This window comes from Sinocyclocheilus rhinocerous, unplaced genomic scaffold (assembly GCF_001515625.1).
Source record: "Sinocyclocheilus rhinocerous isolate Xijiao unplaced genomic scaffold, SAMN03320098_v1.1 scaffold1626, whole genome shotgun sequence".
NCBI classification, from domain to species: Eukaryota; Metazoa; Chordata; class Actinopteri; order Cypriniformes; family Cyprinidae; genus Sinocyclocheilus; species Sinocyclocheilus rhinocerous.
Genome location: NW_015657802.1, coordinates 117192 through 133731, shown reverse-complemented (window position 1 = coordinate 133731; position 16540 = coordinate 117192). Strand labels below are relative to the sequence as shown.

General features: G+C 36.7%; 3 protein-coding genes across 7 annotated transcripts in view; 1 reads left to right on the top strand and 2 right to left on the bottom strand.

Annotated features, from left to right (window-relative positions):
* LOC107721545 (ATP-binding cassette sub-family B member 9-like) overlaps nucleotides 1-1086 on the bottom strand; it is a 6846-nt gene extending 5760 nt beyond the window's left edge. The window contains exon 1 of the mRNA XM_016529617.1: nucleotides 456-1086. Within this exon, the coding sequence (XP_016385103.1) occupies nucleotides 456-1086 (631 nt within the window). The remainder of the gene's footprint in view (nucleotides 1-455) is intronic.
* Nucleotides 1087-9616: 8530 nt separating this feature from the next.
* On the top strand, nucleotides 9617-13445 carry LOC107721548 (2-oxoglutarate and iron-dependent oxygenase domain containing 2). 2 transcript variants are annotated; one of them, XM_016529624.1, is made up of 8 exons: nucleotides 9617-9842; nucleotides 9930-9986; nucleotides 10072-10182; nucleotides 10264-10363; nucleotides 10447-10571; nucleotides 10688-10945; nucleotides 11746-11917; nucleotides 13381-13445. In XM_016529624.1, the coding sequence occupies exons 1-8, from the start codon at nucleotides 9729-9731 to the stop codon at nucleotides 13401-13403; spliced, it is 960 nt and encodes a 319-aa protein (XP_016385110.1). In that variant the 5' UTR covers nucleotides 9617-9728; the 3' UTR covers nucleotides 13404-13445. The 2 variants fall into 2 exon arrangements, with proteins under 2 accessions (XP_016385110.1, XP_016385109.1); XM_016529623.1 differs by lacking the exon at nucleotides 13381-13445 and having other exon boundaries at nucleotides 11746-12316.
* LOC107721547 (electrogenic sodium bicarbonate cotransporter 4-like) overlaps nucleotides 12374-16540 on the bottom strand; it is a 31844-nt gene continuing 27677 nt past the window's right edge. For 3 of the 4 annotated variants that reach the window (XM_016529619.1, XM_016529620.1, XM_016529622.1), the window contains 4 exons: nucleotides 16205-16378; nucleotides 15738-15908; nucleotides 15425-15480; nucleotides 12374-13508 (listed from right to left, as the gene is read on the bottom strand). In XM_016529619.1, coding sequence (XP_016385105.1) covers nucleotides 13328-13508; nucleotides 15425-15480; nucleotides 15738-15908; nucleotides 16205-16378 — 582 coding nt within the window. In that variant the 3' untranslated portion in view covers nucleotides 12374-13327. The remainder of the gene's footprint in view (nucleotides 13509-15424; nucleotides 15481-15737; nucleotides 15909-16204; nucleotides 16379-16540) is intronic. The other variant, XR_001637719.1, reaches the window with a different exon arrangement.

The following is a 16540-nucleotide window of genomic DNA, read 5'->3' as shown; positions in this document are numbered from 1 at the left end:
AAAAAAAAAAAAAAAAAAAAGACAGTGAGAGGTTGTGTTTTGATAACTAAAAGAACAATTCCAGTTCCAGTCCAAACTCTCAAAAGCTAGATTGACATTATACGTTAAATACATTTCATAACACTTTACAATAAGGTCTTATGCAGTAAAAATATTTAATGCATCATGTATCACGATTCATGTTGCTGTAAGTGTTCATTGTTAGTCCATTAAAAGCATTGTTGGTTCATGTTAAATATTGTGTTAACTGATGCTAATGTATACAACCTTACTGTACATTTACTATACATTCCATGAGATTGTTTATTAAGAATGACTGCTGGGCCAACATTAGCATTACTTACTGTCACAAATGATAGATAAATAAAAGATTAACTCATAAAATATCACTTGAATTATGATGTTTACTTAATTTATTACGTTTCTTAGAATATTTAAGCCATAAGTGAACTTACACACAGCAGAGAGGAGAAGAAAGAAGAAAGCAATGGCCAGCAAACCAGAGTCCTTCTTACAGTACGACAAGAGACGGCCAATTGTGGCCCCTGAATGGGGATGCTCTTTCCTTGATTTCCAGCTCTTCTTACTGGACTCATCTTCTGTCTCGATGCCATCCACCAGCCTCTCCGTCTCCTCGCTATCCTCTCTTTCAGATACAGCATTGGGAGTCTGTGACAGCAGCTTCCATGAGATCATGATGCCTATTGCTGATGTGCAAGTCCAGGAGAACAAACCTAGGAACCAGGGGTCATACATCAGAGCTCCCTCCTCAGAAATCATCAACAACTTGGCAAGAGCATAAGTCATGTTGGTAAGGCATATGAGAGAAACCAGTGTCCCCATGTTTGAAACCCTTTGTGGACCATCACTCCTGTTACAGAACACCCCGATGGAGGCCCCGAAAAGAAGACTGGCCCGTATGAGAACTGTTCCCCACAAGTCCACTGTTGAGCGGTGTATGTCAAATTCCTCTAATTCTTCTGAAAATATATCAAGACTTGATCCATGAACATACAAGACTGTGGTGACCACAACATCCACTAGAGTGAAAACCAGGTTTCCACTAATAATCACAGCAACTTTCATTTTCCTACACCTGCTGAGGAGCCTTGAAGCTGCTGAAATACAAATGCTCTCGGTAAACATGAGCAGCAAAAAATCTATATGGAAGTGATTTCTATATGGCGAGTAAACATTAGTAATGACACGACAGCGTGAAACCAGACTGACAGGCCTGGAATAGTAATAAAAGGTGCGCGAGTGAAACAGAGTCTATGTCAATGTACCGCGGCAGTCAAGTTGATTCGCTGGCCTGCGCAGCTTGACACCCGGCACTATCACAGACTCATTCATTGGGGCAGTACAGAATACATGAAAATCCCAATATTTTCCGTCTAAAAATCAGCACTTTATTCCCTTCGTAAATCAGCATTCCCGGTACAATAACAAAACTCATCTTAGTCCCATAATTTGCAGGCAACATCCATCGCCTCTCCTTAGCGGCGCGGAGCAATGACAGGAAGGGGGAAAAGAATACTGTACTGAAGCCCCGCCTCCGTGACAACCGGCCAATCAGAAAGGGCTCTGCTCACATTGGTGATGTACACAAGTAGGCTATTTACATATTTTGAAGGAAAGTTCGTGAGGACATTTTATTTCAACAATATAGGCAAAATTTTAAATTGGATATAATTGGTTGTATTTGCGCTACAGATGTATAAAGTGAAAACCTAACTTATAAAATAAAAGGCCACTTTTAAAAGTGTTCTTCAAAAGTAGTTACACTTCCATAACTATTTTTCGCAACACACTAAAATACACTTAAGTGCACTGATGTCATGCTTTAAGAAGTACACTTATTTTGATGCGTTGGCAAAGTAAAAAAAAAAATGTTAACACGTATATTTTAGTTTACTATAAATGCTTATCACAGTTGGCAGAACACTTGTAAAATGAAATAATATATAAATATGTACTCAAGTCAAAATTAAGTGGATCAAAAAACCGCTCAAATTCAACTAATTCACATAAATTTGCACTATAATACATTTTGTTTTAATTGTAAATAACATGCATTTAAGTGTCTGAAAAATTACATCCAGCTTGCATTTAAGCATGTTCTTTTTAAGTCTCTTATCTAAATAACAAGTCCTCTAAGTATATTAAAGTCGACCTCTTTTACACAAGGTTATAATTTTACTCTTAAATATTGAGGAAAATACATTTTTTAAGTAAAAAGTATGAAGAACTTTTATTTTATAGGGAAAGGTGCATTCGTATGATTTCTACATTTGTTTTATTTTTTATAAAAAAAATGTAATTAAAAAAGTAACTCCGTGCTGTCCGTATTTTATATAAGCACAGTTGAGGCTTTGAAGGATTTTTAATCACCACATGGGTTTCTATTCTATTTCTACCACCATTGTGGCGTTGCTATCAGTGCGGTTTAAAGTTAAAAATAGGTTTTGGCAGCTCTAATAGGTTGGTGTTTATATATACATAATTAAATGAAGCTAGAAGCTAAAATATCACCTAATGGCGCTGTAATTCTTAATATTTTTAGCAACCAGTTTGTAGCATAAATTTAACAAACAAAAGTTATATGAATTATAAAATATTATTTTAAACAAGAACATGGCATTTCAACACTAAACGGTTTATTTCAGACATGTGGCAGGCTGTCCAAATGATGTCACAAGTAACAAGGTGAGCACAACCTTATTGCTGCAATCTGTGGTCACATTCTTGCACCTTCGTTTCAACCCTCGTTATTTCAAAGGCAAACAGGAAGTTACACGAGATGTGTCACATTGGCCACAGAGTAACTGATTTTAACTGATTAACAAATCCATTTATTACAAATGAAAAGAGTCAATTGTTGGGTAGCATTTATCATAATTTAAAACATAATGGAGCAAAAAGTATTTATGAGATAAAGTCTGAAACTTTATACCTATGTAATGACATAAAGAACCTTAAAGTTTCCTTTCCACGCACGTGGATGAATAGGTGATTAAGTAAACAATGAAGCACTTTTTTAAAAATGCCGTTTGCAAATTTGGACTTATTATCAAAGACAAAAATAGACACATAATAATGATCTGAAAAAAATCAGTTAGAACAAAAAACGAACATCTATTTTCTGTGATAATGAACGCTGAATATTACAATCTTCATAATTAATATTTACACAACATTCTTTCAGATAATACTGAAATCTGTGTTCGTCAGATGACTAATCTAAAGCAAATCCAGATAAAAATGTCTTTTGGGACATGAGTCAACCAAGCAAAACAAACTTCTACATCTTTGGGTGTGTAGTTCAGTGACTAAACAAAAAACTAAGACCATCATTAGTGTCAATGAACGCCTGAGGTAAAATACAATCTTTTAATCTTGCTACATTATGTTCTGAAACAGAAAGTGAACATGAGTTCATCTGCTTGACCTGCTCTCTGTGGACCACTTACTGCAGATATCAAGTCTTCAAGCTGTAGCCTATGCAAATACACTTTGCGGATAGTGCTTTATGATTAGTCAAAAAAAAAAAAAAAAGATTTTCAGTGCACATCAGAGTCTGTTAGAGGATATTCTAAGCCATTCTTCTTGGCTTCGGGTACATTCTGGACTGTGGTTAGGACTGTCTCTACTGGGAAACACAGGTAGAGGCTTTCCTTAAGCTTTTTTGCTGAGGGCGTTTCCTCTGTGAACAATGGGTCCGTCACAGTGAGAGTGATGGAAGGCATATTTCTAGCCTTGCGTTTTGCATTTTTCTTTTCTTGTTTGTATGCGACATTCATATTTGTTACTACCTGTATAGGCAAAAAGAACATTATCAGGAGAATGGTGTGAAATTACAATTTCAAAGCACTAAAATCAGTGTTTCTAAGCTTGTCTGCACTAAAATCCGTGTTTTTAGACATGCTTTTTGAATAAATGCTAGTTGTTAAACATGTACAATAGAACGCTCCAGTCCGTTCTATTGTACCGTTCCAATCCTCGCGTACCAACGCTCTGCATATTTTGCATGTCTCTCTTATTTAACACACCTGATTCAGATCATCAGTCCATTAGAAGAGAGCTCCATGCATAAACTTTGTTCCGATTGACATGGTCCCTACACAGTGTTCTTTGCTCCCTACTCCCTGAGCATGGGAAATCAGTTGAAGTTTACTTCACTTCGGAACATTCATTCACAGATTTGAGCTATGCCACCAACTGCAGCGTCTTCACATACAGACGAAGCATACTACATAAGTGTGACATAATATGCCTCTGTAAATAAATACAATTTAAATTCACATATTGCACACTTTAATGCCCTTTGAATGGAACATATACGTTCCCTTCGAACTGGAATCATGGCGGAATATCCTGTGATGTCCACTTCGCAGGGCACTTAAAGGTGCAATAGGTGATTGTCTTCAGAAACATTTTTTGTTATGCTGGTTGAAATTCTCTTCACATCACGATAGCAATCATTACGTTAAGTGGCCTAAATGTATTTATCTGTATTTATATATTCTGTGGAAGGCGTAGGACCAAGAAATGTTTGTCCAATCAAAACGCTCGGTCCGAGCGTTTTAATTGGCTTTCCTACCTGCCTGTCAATGTATGTATTAGCATACCTTGGCGCACCCTGTTCGCGCAGACAGGATACGTCATCAGCGCGTTCACACACGCTGTGTAGACAGAATGGCAGACAAACATCAACAACCCGATCTTCCTTCCTGGTATTGTAGTACTTTTAAAGTTTTCTCACTGGTGAATGACACACGATGTAGTCCAGCGGTTCCCAATTCCTGTCCTCTCGCCCCCCAGCTCTGCATATTTTGCATGTCTAGCTTAGTTAACACACCCGATTCAGATAACCAGCTCGTTAGAAGTGAGCTATGTGCATGAACTGTGTTCTGATCGATATGATCCCTACACAGTGTTCATTGCTCCCTACTCCCTGAGCGGGGTAAATCCGTTGAAGTTTACTTCACTTTGGAACATGGGCTGGAATTGGGAACCGCTGATGTAGCTTATTGTAGTAATGTTGTCTCTGGTATTCTGGTCTGTGAGTGTATATGCGTTCAGGGGTGTGACTTTGGACGGCGATTGCAGGGAGGGTGGGACGTTCGCTTTCAGTGCTATCAGGCTAAAGTTAGCATTTTCCAAGATCTCCTACTGCACCTTTAAGGTCGGATAGAAGAAACATCTGAAGTGATAAGAGATACATACAAAATGTGCAGAGTGGTGGTACGCAAGGACTGGAATTGAGAACTGTACTGTATTAGTAAATAACAGGACTAAGAAAATTTTAACTAAAACAAATGCCCAGACTTTACCATCTGTTTGATGTTATTCTGTTGCTCATGCATGGAGGAAAGAAAAGCATTTGTGTCCTCTTCATTAACAGTCTCATCCTCCTGGTCTTGATAGCAACTAAGAGGATCAAACTGTGTTTTTAAAAAATAAGAAAGAAAAATAAGAAATTGATTATTAATAGCAATTCAGTCAGTGTAACTTCTTGCTTATTACCATCTGTGTGCCGCGCACCAGCTCTGAAGCGAGAGAGAGAGAGAGTGGGTTTGACCAAGGATGGTCTGCATATAGACCTATCCTATGATCACCTCCTCTCGCTCCTCTTTGTGAGGACGATGTGTGTGACACACAGGCCACTTGCGTGTTTCAAGCTTTGTCTGGCTACCTGTTTTTCATCCTGTCAGTGATGTGCTTGTGATAGATAAAGACATGCAGGTGTAAGTGTTGAAATAAGTGTAAACACTTGTGATACTGACGTTGTATCAAGAGGATTGATTCTCACATAAAAATATTGATACCAATTTTTTTTAACTATTAATTTTCTTATTAACTGTGAAAATGAATGCTCAAAATAAACTTAGTGGGGGTAAAATTAGATTGATAGCTCTCATTAAAACAAAGGGAGCTAACACTGACAGAGACAGAAACATGCACTATGTTTCTATATACAACACACTAAATTAAAGGCACAGCTAAATGTGGCATTTATTATAATAGGTTTATGTGAAGATTGTTTTAAGTTGACTTTAATTAAAAGTTATAATTTTTTGTAATGTTCTGTAACAGTTTAGGCTTATTGGATGTTAAAATAATGGCACAAATTTTACTGTAATGCTGAATGGCTGTATTTACTTAATTTCTTCCCAGAAATTGAATCCATTTAACAGAGATATAAGTATCATATTTTGTAATCGTTGATACTTGCCTTCATTCATAGTGCTTACTAGAAAGTATATGCCTAGATGCCAATAAACAAATTTAAAATATACCGTCTTTATTTTGTTTTTACATTAAGTGTGAAAATATATTTATGATTAAATTCTAATGTTAGGTGCGATTATTTACAGAAAAATTAGTGATTAATTAGGTTTTTTATGGACTACTTTTTCAATAAAGCACACTACTTCTTACATTAAATCATTAATTCATATCACAAAATGATCATATCTTAAAGGTGACATATCATGAAAATCTGACTTTTCCAGGTTTTACGTGCTATAATCAGGTCCCCGGTGCATCTACCAAACAAGGAAACGTGAAAAAGATTAACCCAGGATCTTTGTTTTGGTACGCCTTTTCTGCAAGCGTCTGAAAAAACGAGCGCGTCTGATTTCGCTCCCTTGGTGATGTGGCAAAGGGATCTCATTATAATATTACCACCCCTTTGTTTTGGTAAGCCTTTTTCTGCAAGCGTCTGAGAAAACGAGCGCGTCTGATTTCGCTCTCTTGGTGACGTGGCAAAGGGATCTCATTATAATATTACCGCCCCTTAATCTGTACATTTCCACTCACGGCGCCGTCATTTGATTTCGCAAGCGACAACGGTGTACCAGTCCAGTTCTAATGCTAATGTTCTGCCTTTGGCTGCACAGACGAGCACAGAACACTATTTAGAGTCCCAGCCTCAGAGGAGAAAAGAGAGCAGTGGATTTATTGATTTATTTACTGTATATTGCTGCTGCTGCCACACAGATCTAAAATAAGCAGCTGGGATTTATTTCCCAGCTGTTTACCTTCACAGACATAACCGACTGTTTTTGTAACAGCTACTGTTTTTAACATAAACTTGTGTGTGAATGAGAACTTAGTTTAGTACTCACATGCTGTGACAGCCGCTTTCTGTCCGTGTGCACTCCGAAAACCGTATATCAGAAGTTTAAACTAATATGTTTTAAAACGCATGATTTCAGTGCGATAAACATGATAATCAGAACCAAAACAGATGTTTTCAGCAGATGTATATCAGAAGTTTAAACTAATATGTTTTAAAACGCATGATTTCAGTGCGATAAACATGATAATCAGAACCAAAACAGATGGAGCTGTAATGGTGCAGCTCTATTCTGGAAAAGGGGGCGGGGAGCAGCAGCTCATTTGCATTTAAAGAGAAAGGCACGAAAAACAGCGTGTTTCTGCTTCCACTCAAAATGGGCATTTTCAAAATTATATAATAAATTATTAATGATCTGTGGGGTATTTTGAGCTGAAACTTCACAGACACATTCTGGGGACACCAGAGACTTATATTACTTATTGTAAAAAGGGACATAATATGTCTCCTTTAAAAGTTCATTTTCTTACCTCACTAGATATGCTGGCGTTTCTGTTAAACATTAAAAAGTGTGGTGTAAATTTTGTTGTAGGGTTGACTGATGTCCTGAAGGTGGCCAAAACTGAATCGAGAAAATCATCCCATTCCACCCGTTTCTCCACTACCATCTGTTTTATGGCATCTCTGAGCAGATTACTGCTGCAATCATACGGTGCGTTCCGCTGCGGCTGGTCTACCGACAACACTCTTTGCGCTATGTTCCACCGGTCACACAGATGCTTTGTAACCTATAATAATCAATAATAACGCTGTTAAAATACAGTTGAACAAGTTTTGCATAAAAGGTTGGTATTTTGACAAAATGTTTTACCTCCTCACAGAAATCAGCACTTTGAGAGCAAAATATTGTCTTTGCAGGGCCAAATCTGGAGGGGGAAAAAATGCATTTTAGCAATAATCAGCATATTTATCCTTCATTAATGGTGCAATATTATCTCACCTGCAAACAGATGATGAAATGCATCGTGCAACACAGAGACCATCTTTCTTTTGTACAGGAAAGGCCTCTACCCATTTACTGTAGTAATCTGTAATAATAACAATGTGTGTGTTCCCTCCATGTACAGTGCCTGGGAATGGACCTGTTTGTGAAGACATTTGGTTACAATATTTGGGCAAATGTGTGACAGATTAGACTGCTTAAAAGTCCCATACAAAATTTTACCAATTATTTCAACTGCCAAAATGTCCCAAGGACCGTCCACTTTGATGGGTCGTACCGTTCTAGCCAGGTTTTTATTCCGCTCTGCGTGTTGACACGTTTCGCACACTTTAATCTGAAACAGATGATACAGTGACTTGTAGGTGACGGCATGAATGACTAACATGACAATACCAAACACCTCCATTCCTAAAAGGGTGAGATTGATGACATCCACTGCATACCCAATCCACAACATCCTTGACAATGCCAAGCCAGTAGTATTTACTCTGAATCCTGTGAACAGTCTTCTTCTGTCCCAGGTGATGCCCAATGTCATTGAAGTGACACTCCAGGAATATCCGTCTCTTCCGCTCTGCCTCAATCACTACCTCTCGCTTTTCTTCTTTCTTCGGGCCCACATAATACAACCGGCCATCTATAGAATTTATCACAGAGAAAGGTAAGAGATAACAAAACAAAGCACTAATCAATAAACAAACAATTAAATAAACACATCTAAGTTACTGTTAATTTGTAATGTTAAAAAATTACCTTACCACAAATACACACTAACAGTTTATTGTTCAGCCTGTCAAAAGTTAACATAGTAACATGAGAAATGAAAATAAAAAGCTTTCTGTCTTTAAACAATGTTTCCAGGAAATACTGCAAAACATTGAAAGAGAGATTAGTGATATTATAACGATTCTGATGTAACATGTGCAAGATTTGCTCTCACCGTCAATCATAAATTTCTGAGCATATCTTTTAAGGTTTTTCTTGCGAATAGTATTCATGGTTTGAGGATAACAGCCTTCGGCAACAAACGTGTAAATGTCCCCCAGTCTGTTAGAGCTGGACTCCACCACCTCCTCCTCGGCAACTGGCAACGAGTCCACACTCAACATTCTGCTGCCAATATACGCTCCCAGGCTTTAAATACATAACAGATGGCACAGCTAAATAACCATCCAATTTTAAATTCAAAACTACAGGGGACAAGTAAAACGTGTTTCTGAACAACTCGAGTTTTGCCTTGAATTTGCACACTCGCACACAATAACAGTCGGACGGAAGGAATTAAGTGACGTACCAGGATGTAAACATTACTTTTATCACTCGGTATTTATCGCTCTTTTGAGATAGGAACTAATGCAAGATATGTCTCGAATATTTATACTCATCTACACAGAAAAATGTAGCATCATTAAATCTGATTATTTTAATTATATATTTATTTTAGCGAAGCAGTTTGTTTCTTTACGGACATATTTCTGGTTGTTCCAAAACATTCACTGAGTGGGCGGAGCTCTGAAGAGATTGACAGTTCTGGTCTAACCTACCGGGGTCGAGAGTTGTATAAATAGCTGTTAGACCTGTATAAATATATAGCAGTATGTAGTTAGAATTACAAAATCTGTATTAGTCAAATCTGAAAACACTATGGAGAGATTTTACACGTGCAGTTGTTTTTTCAGAGATAATATTTTTCTTGAAGAATACAAACTTCATGTGCGTTTCGTCTCAGAGAACCAGTTCAGGAAGGACTATCAAAATGTAAGTTCTTTGGACAACAACAATGTCAAATGTCTTCATGTTAAATACTTAGCCATTGTGTCTGTACACCACTAACATTTGCTTAAGATCCTCAGATCCCTGGGTTGTGTGTCTGAATCTCAGTTCAGAGACGTGCTTGGAAAGGTGAGAGAGCAGAAATCACTCTTGTGATAACGATGGACATCAAGGCTGTAAGAGGGTGGTTATTTACTCAGTCGTCTATTTATAGATTCATGCGGAAATCGAGAGACGCCAGCATTATGAATTGAAATCGGCAGAGAGAGCAGCTACCATCAAGGAGATTTATACACCTCTACATCAACATGTTTATTATTTGCAGGTACTTATATTCAGCAGTGCAGGTAGTCTATGATTCAGATTCGTTCACTGATATATTATAATATCATCTATCCCATGCAAGGAGTCATTCCTGGCTCCAGAATTTTTACAGTTGGTAAAATACTGTACTTCTACTGATGCAACCATGGAAGGACTGATGAATCTCATTCAGACAGAGGCAGGTGAGCTGCTTCTTTTCTCAGTTTCCAAACTATGGAAATTATTATGGAAGAAAAATGATGCCAACAAATTGTATATTTTGCAGCACCAAGGGTCTTCCGATTCCCGGTGTTCCGAAAGGAATTCTGCAAGGACTTTATAGAAGAGCTGGAGCATTTTGAACAGTCTGACGCACCAAAGGGCCGGCCGAACACCATGAACAATTATGGAGTACACATTTTTATCATAAACACTTAATCCAGATTGTGTGATTGACATTGCCATCAAAAGGCAGACTAATATTGTTCTGTTTAATAATAATCTGACATCTCTCTCAATGAATACAGATTCTGCTGAATGAACTGGGCTTTGATGAGAGTTTCATCACCCCACTGCGGGAGGTCTATCTGCATCCACTCACGGCTCTGCTCTACAGCGACTGTGGAGGAAGCTGTCTGGACAGTCACAAGGCTTTCGTGGTCAAGTATGCTATGCGTGAAGACTTGGACCTTAGCTATCATTATGACAACGCTGAAGTCACTCTCAATGTATCACTGGGGAAAGATTTCACGGAAGGGAACCTGTTCTTTGGAGACATGAGACAGGTGCTGTGAGTTATAGTTTATAATAAGAGCTTGAAAATTATGTGATGATTATAAGACAATTTTTGAGAATTCCCACACAGTTTTTGGCCTGTCAAACTTGAGATGTTAATAACTCTTTATATCTCAATATTTAAGCTTCTACATCTAACTATATATATATATACACACACACACACCTAGCCTGTCAAAATTAACAAGTTAACAGTCTAATTATGCTCTAATATTGGGTAGAAAAAAATGCTTAATACAACATAATACAAACTGAATATTTTCTTTCTGAGTATTTTCTAGATTAAATATTTAAAATTTAGTATAATACATTTTAAATAGATTTTATAATAGATATAGTAATTTGCTATGGCTTTATGTGCATTAACAATTTAAATGTCAGTTATTTACTTTTGGAAACCACATGCATAATATCATGCCTAATCATTTTCACACACTAACCAGTACAAATCAGTGTATATATATATAGAAAAGGGGAGTCCTTACTTAAGGGGCCTTTGCATCAAGAAGTTTGGAAAACCTGATTTAATGGATAATCTTCTGCTTAATGCATACAGTCAGTTGAATAAAATAAAATGAAATATTATCACATTCACCATTCAACCCCCCTAAAAGCACAAGCGAACACTTTCTTCAAGAAGAGATTTTATTTCATGATTATACAACACTTTAGTTCACTTTACAAAGACATTGACTCTTTTGGATGAAACAGTGGGCAGCACAAGCATGCAGCCTAGTAATACATGTTAAAGGTGTATTTACAATGTCCTGATCATGTACGTTTGTTTTAGGTGCCTCTGAGTGAGACGGAGTGTGTGGAGGTGGAGCATCATGTAACCGAAGGTCTGCTTCACAGAGGCCAGCACATGCACGGAGCTCTACCCATCTCCTCCGGCACACGCTGGAACCTGATCATATGGATGCGAGCTTCACATGAGAGGAACAAACTCTGCCCTATGTGTGGTAAGAGACCCACACTAGTGGAGAGTGACGGATTCAGTGATGGCTTCACCATGGACCCTGACGACACTAGTAGTACATTGTCATGTTCTTTAACATGATGTTGTTCAATGCATATGGGTGCTGTTCTAAAGATTTTAGTCTAATTTATTGTACTTTGTTTAGTGGGTCAGCAATCAGGGTAAAATGATTTTGGTGCCTTCTTCAAAATCAGTACTAAAGGTATAAGAGTTGATTAATGTTTATGGGTAATTTTGACTGTAAATGACCTGATTAAATATCCAAATTATTGTAAATGTAGTGGTTTTAAACCTGCTATTGATGTTAGTCAATGTCTTATCTTAGGATGAACTGTTAATATATACAAGGAATTTGAGATGTACATTAAAATAAATAAACAGACAAACAAACAAAAATAAGAATAATAATTGGTATATGGCTTATATGTACAAAAACATTAATTTCAGTAAATATTTTTAATCTGCCACCTCATTTCCTTTACCAAACTGCAAGTTGCCAGGAAACAGAATTATTGCTTACAGCAATACTAACAGAATTATTATTTTATAAAGAACCTTATAAAAAGTTATTTTTTATTCCTACAGAGGTTAAATCTCATGTTGGCCAATATCCATCATTTGCAACCTTTCCATTTTACACTTTTTCATATACAGAAAAAAACATCCAACGTACACTGAACACAAGTCACACAAACATTCTGAAACCTTCAGGCCAAAATCTGCTTTGTTTGCTATTTCAGAGCTTGTTCTTTGGTTGTTTCTTTTCCCCAACTTTGATTTTTGAGTGTTATAAGCAGGACAACAAAGGGAAAGGAAGGGAAAGCATGACTGTTCGGAGAAAGGCAACACTACTAGACCCAGAGGTAGCAATTACAGAGGAAAAAAAACAATTGTTTATCCCTGTAATCATCATATCAAAGGTACTTGAATCTTGAATATAAAGTTGACCTAGTTTTCTAAAATGAAAATACAAAAAGTTTTCACTGCATATATATATATATATATATATATATATATAAACTGATTTTGTCTAAAATATATTCTCATTTGTAGTAAGAAAATAATATTTCTGCCTTCACATTATATATGGTGTTATATTGATTCCAATTAATAAAATTTACTGCAATTACAGCTGTTTTGTTTTTTTTTAACTAAGAAACAAAAATGATGTTTAATGCATTCATAGCATATCTCGTACATTTTGGCTCAATGCTTGCCTTTTAAAATAACTCAACTTTATGCCACGTCACCGTTATGTCTATCCATAAAGTGCTGTCTGATCCGTTCTGTATATCATAAGTGAACTTGAACGTGTGTGTTAGCGACACAGGATCTTCAAACAAGCTGAGACAGAGCGTGCAATGTTCCACACTGCACAACTGCAGAACCGACATTATAGCGTTGTTTCGCTGCTCATGTCCCTGTGATCTCTGTGTCTGCCTCTAGGGTTAATATCTGTGTCGTCATAGTCCGACTCCATCTCAATCTTCACCTGGGGCACGGGGCAGGACATCCCTCTGGCCATTGGCATCGCCGGGGACGATGGACAGGAGATCTTCAGATGCAGAGTGATGCTGTGGAATGGCAACTTCCAGTTACAAGAGTGAGGAGGAGTAAGAGGCGAGGGCAATGACAGGAAGGAGGAACAGCTGAGGAGCAGTCTGTATTAAGATGTTAGATGCAGGTGACTGCACAAGTGTTTCAGGGGAAAGAATGTGGATGAGGACACCCAAATCAGGAAGAAGGCTCAGTATGCTTGCCCTTGGTTAAGGAGATTAAAGTGTTTAAATGCAATAAATACTAGGGCAACTATTGTATACCTTAACAATAAGGTTCTGCATTAATATTAGTTAATGCATTAGGAATCATGAAATAATTTTGGTTTTTGGTTAATGTTCATTTCTAGATCAGACATTTATAATATATTTTTAACATTCATGTTAAAAAATATATAATGTAATATATAAAATTTTTAACAGGAATGTTAAAAATGGTCAGTATTTTAAAAATATATATTTTAATGCTCACCAAGGTTGATTTTATTTGATCAAAATACAATAAAGACTAATATTGTGAAATATTATTACAACTTAAAATAACTGTTTTCTATTTCAAAATATATTTCAAATATGATTTATTCCTGTGATGGAAAAGCTGTTTTTTCAGCAGCCTTGAGCCTTCAGAAATCATATTAGCTTATTTATTAGCTTATTAATGTTTTGTGGAAACATATGTAGATAGATTTTTTTCAAGATTCTTTGATAAATTGAAAGTTCAAAAGAAAAGCATTTACAATTTTTTTTTAGTTTTTTTGTAACATTGTGAAACTCTTTAGTCACTTTTGATCAATTTAATTTGTTGTTGCTCAAAAAATTATACATTTATCTTATGTATGAAATATTACTGAACCCATATATATTTTCTGTATACAGAAAGTATAAAATATAATATAAAGTAATAGTTTTATTATAAAATGTTGAATATTAATATATGAACATTAACAATTAACATATACATATAGTATATGTAAAAATTAAGAAATGCTATAATATCTATTATGATAATAGTTCAGTATGATGCCTAATGCAATAACTAATGTTAACAAATTGAACCTTTGTTGAAGTGAACACTTCATCCAAACCATGCCCCCTGAACAGCAATGCAGACATGAAACCCAGCAGATTTTACATCATTTCTACATCAGAGTGATACAGAGAATGGGTTGTGGATGTGGATATAGTGTGAGAGGAACCAGGCTGGGGGGGAGGGGAACCCTAGAAAGCACAGAGTTATTCTAGATGAGAACTCTTATTGGAATCACAATTATACAGGGAAAGAAACAACCAAAATTCGTATACATTGTTACATTACACACGTTATAACTACTAAAAATATATTTTAGAAAGCTTGCAAAAAAGTAAATCAAATATAAACTTTTCTCACTGCCATCTTTCCCAGTATTTCAACGAAATAAACAGAAACTGTACCCACATCTAATTATGGAAGTTCAATTATTATTATTTATATGTGTGTTCTTTAGGTGTGAAAGTGTAAGCAAAAGAAAAACAATATGCATGACACAAAAAAATTACACATTTTATATAATAGCATGCAGAGTAAAATACTGGTGGTTGCATGAAAACAATTCTATCTGCATTGGTTCAAAGCGCATGGCAAGGGCAATGAGAATATAGCAAAATACTGTATACAAGGTCTTGCATGACCTTATTTATTGGTCTTAGCAGTTATACATTTAATATGCAGAGAGCTACCTCTCAACTATGTCATCTATTTCTACTGTAAGTATTAATGCAGTCTTTAGTAGAATGGATGTGTTTTTAAGAGGAAATGCTCTCGCATTTTTAAAAACTAACAAAGCCTGTATCAGTAGTAGTAACTGCCTGGTTGGCCTCGTGCTGTCCACTCTGAGTTGGAGTCTGGCGCCTGTAAGAGGTCACGGTAGGGAACGTGTAGTTTGAGCACACAGTACCTGCGATCCAAGTCCGAATCACTGGGGGAGCAGTTTGCATAAGGGTTATACTTGGCCTGTTGACCAAAGAATGGATGGAGATTACTATATGCATGTGTAGAATGTGTCAGGTTTGTTTTTGAGGCTTTATTGGTACAAGAGGCTTTTCCACCAGAAGGTGGCACCAGAGAAGCACAATACAATAGTTTAGGATGTCCAAAATGATAGATAGACCATTTTTATATGACTTAAGTCAAGTCAAATAAAACTTCTCTCATTTAAATCCCAGCAGTCTGTGTCTTTCTTTGAATAATCGGGCTACTAAAACACTTACGTCTTCACTGTCATCCCCTCCTTTGCCTTTCTTTTTGTCCTTCTTGGTGTTCTTCTTTTCATCCTCCTTTTTCTTCTTTTCCTTCTCAGGCAAGATATCGTCCAGCCATGCCAGATCGTGTTGAGAGAAGACCATGTCCAACATCTTTCGTATCACCATGAGACCAAGAATCTGAGGGAACGAGACAAACTATTTTTTTTTTGTTTCCTTAATGCATCCCTAATGTTTATTATCCTTAGGGAACCTCGAATTACATACTAAATCACAGACTGCTGGAAATTCATTTCAATTCAGTAGGATGGCCTGTTCACAGCGTGATTTAACTACAAATTACAATCGTACAAAGTTTTCAAGTACAACGATCCCTTACTGAATAGATTATATTCAGAAGGCTTTATGGAAACTAATATAGTTATGAGTCATGATATACATTGCTGTTTATGTGTGGCAATATACAATGATCATACCATGATTGGGAAGATGATAGCGAGGAATGTGGATTTGAGGATCCAGAGAACAGCTAAGCACACAATCTGCACCAGTGTGAACAGGTGGACTCTTCTCAGCGGTACCTGCCGCAGGTATGAAAAATCTGGCTGGTGTTTCGCTGGCATCATAATCAGTTTGATCCTGTCCCAGAACTATAAAAGACAAAATGTTTGATTAGATACTCAGTGGACAAAAATGAAAAATCTGTCATTATTTACTCACCCTCATGTCATTTCAAACCCAAATGACTCATTTCCATCTAATGAACGTGATTGAGGACCAGCTCTGTTCAGCCTTCAGACCTTTTGCTGAAT

Bases quoted from the DNA above. Each gene is read 5' to 3' on its own strand.
- LOC107721548 (XM_016529623.1), top strand. From the start codon at position 9,729: ATGGAGAGATTTTACACGTGCAGTTGTTTTTTCAGAGATAATATTTTT. The intron at 10,183-10,263 runs GTACTTATATTC...ATCCCATGCAAG, and splicing joins AACATGTTTATTATTTGCAG to GAGTCATTCCTGGCTCCAGA. The intron at 10,946-11,745 runs GTGCTGTGAGTT...CGTTTGTTTTAG, and splicing joins TCTTTGGAGACATGAGACAG to GTGCCTCTGAGTGAGACGGA.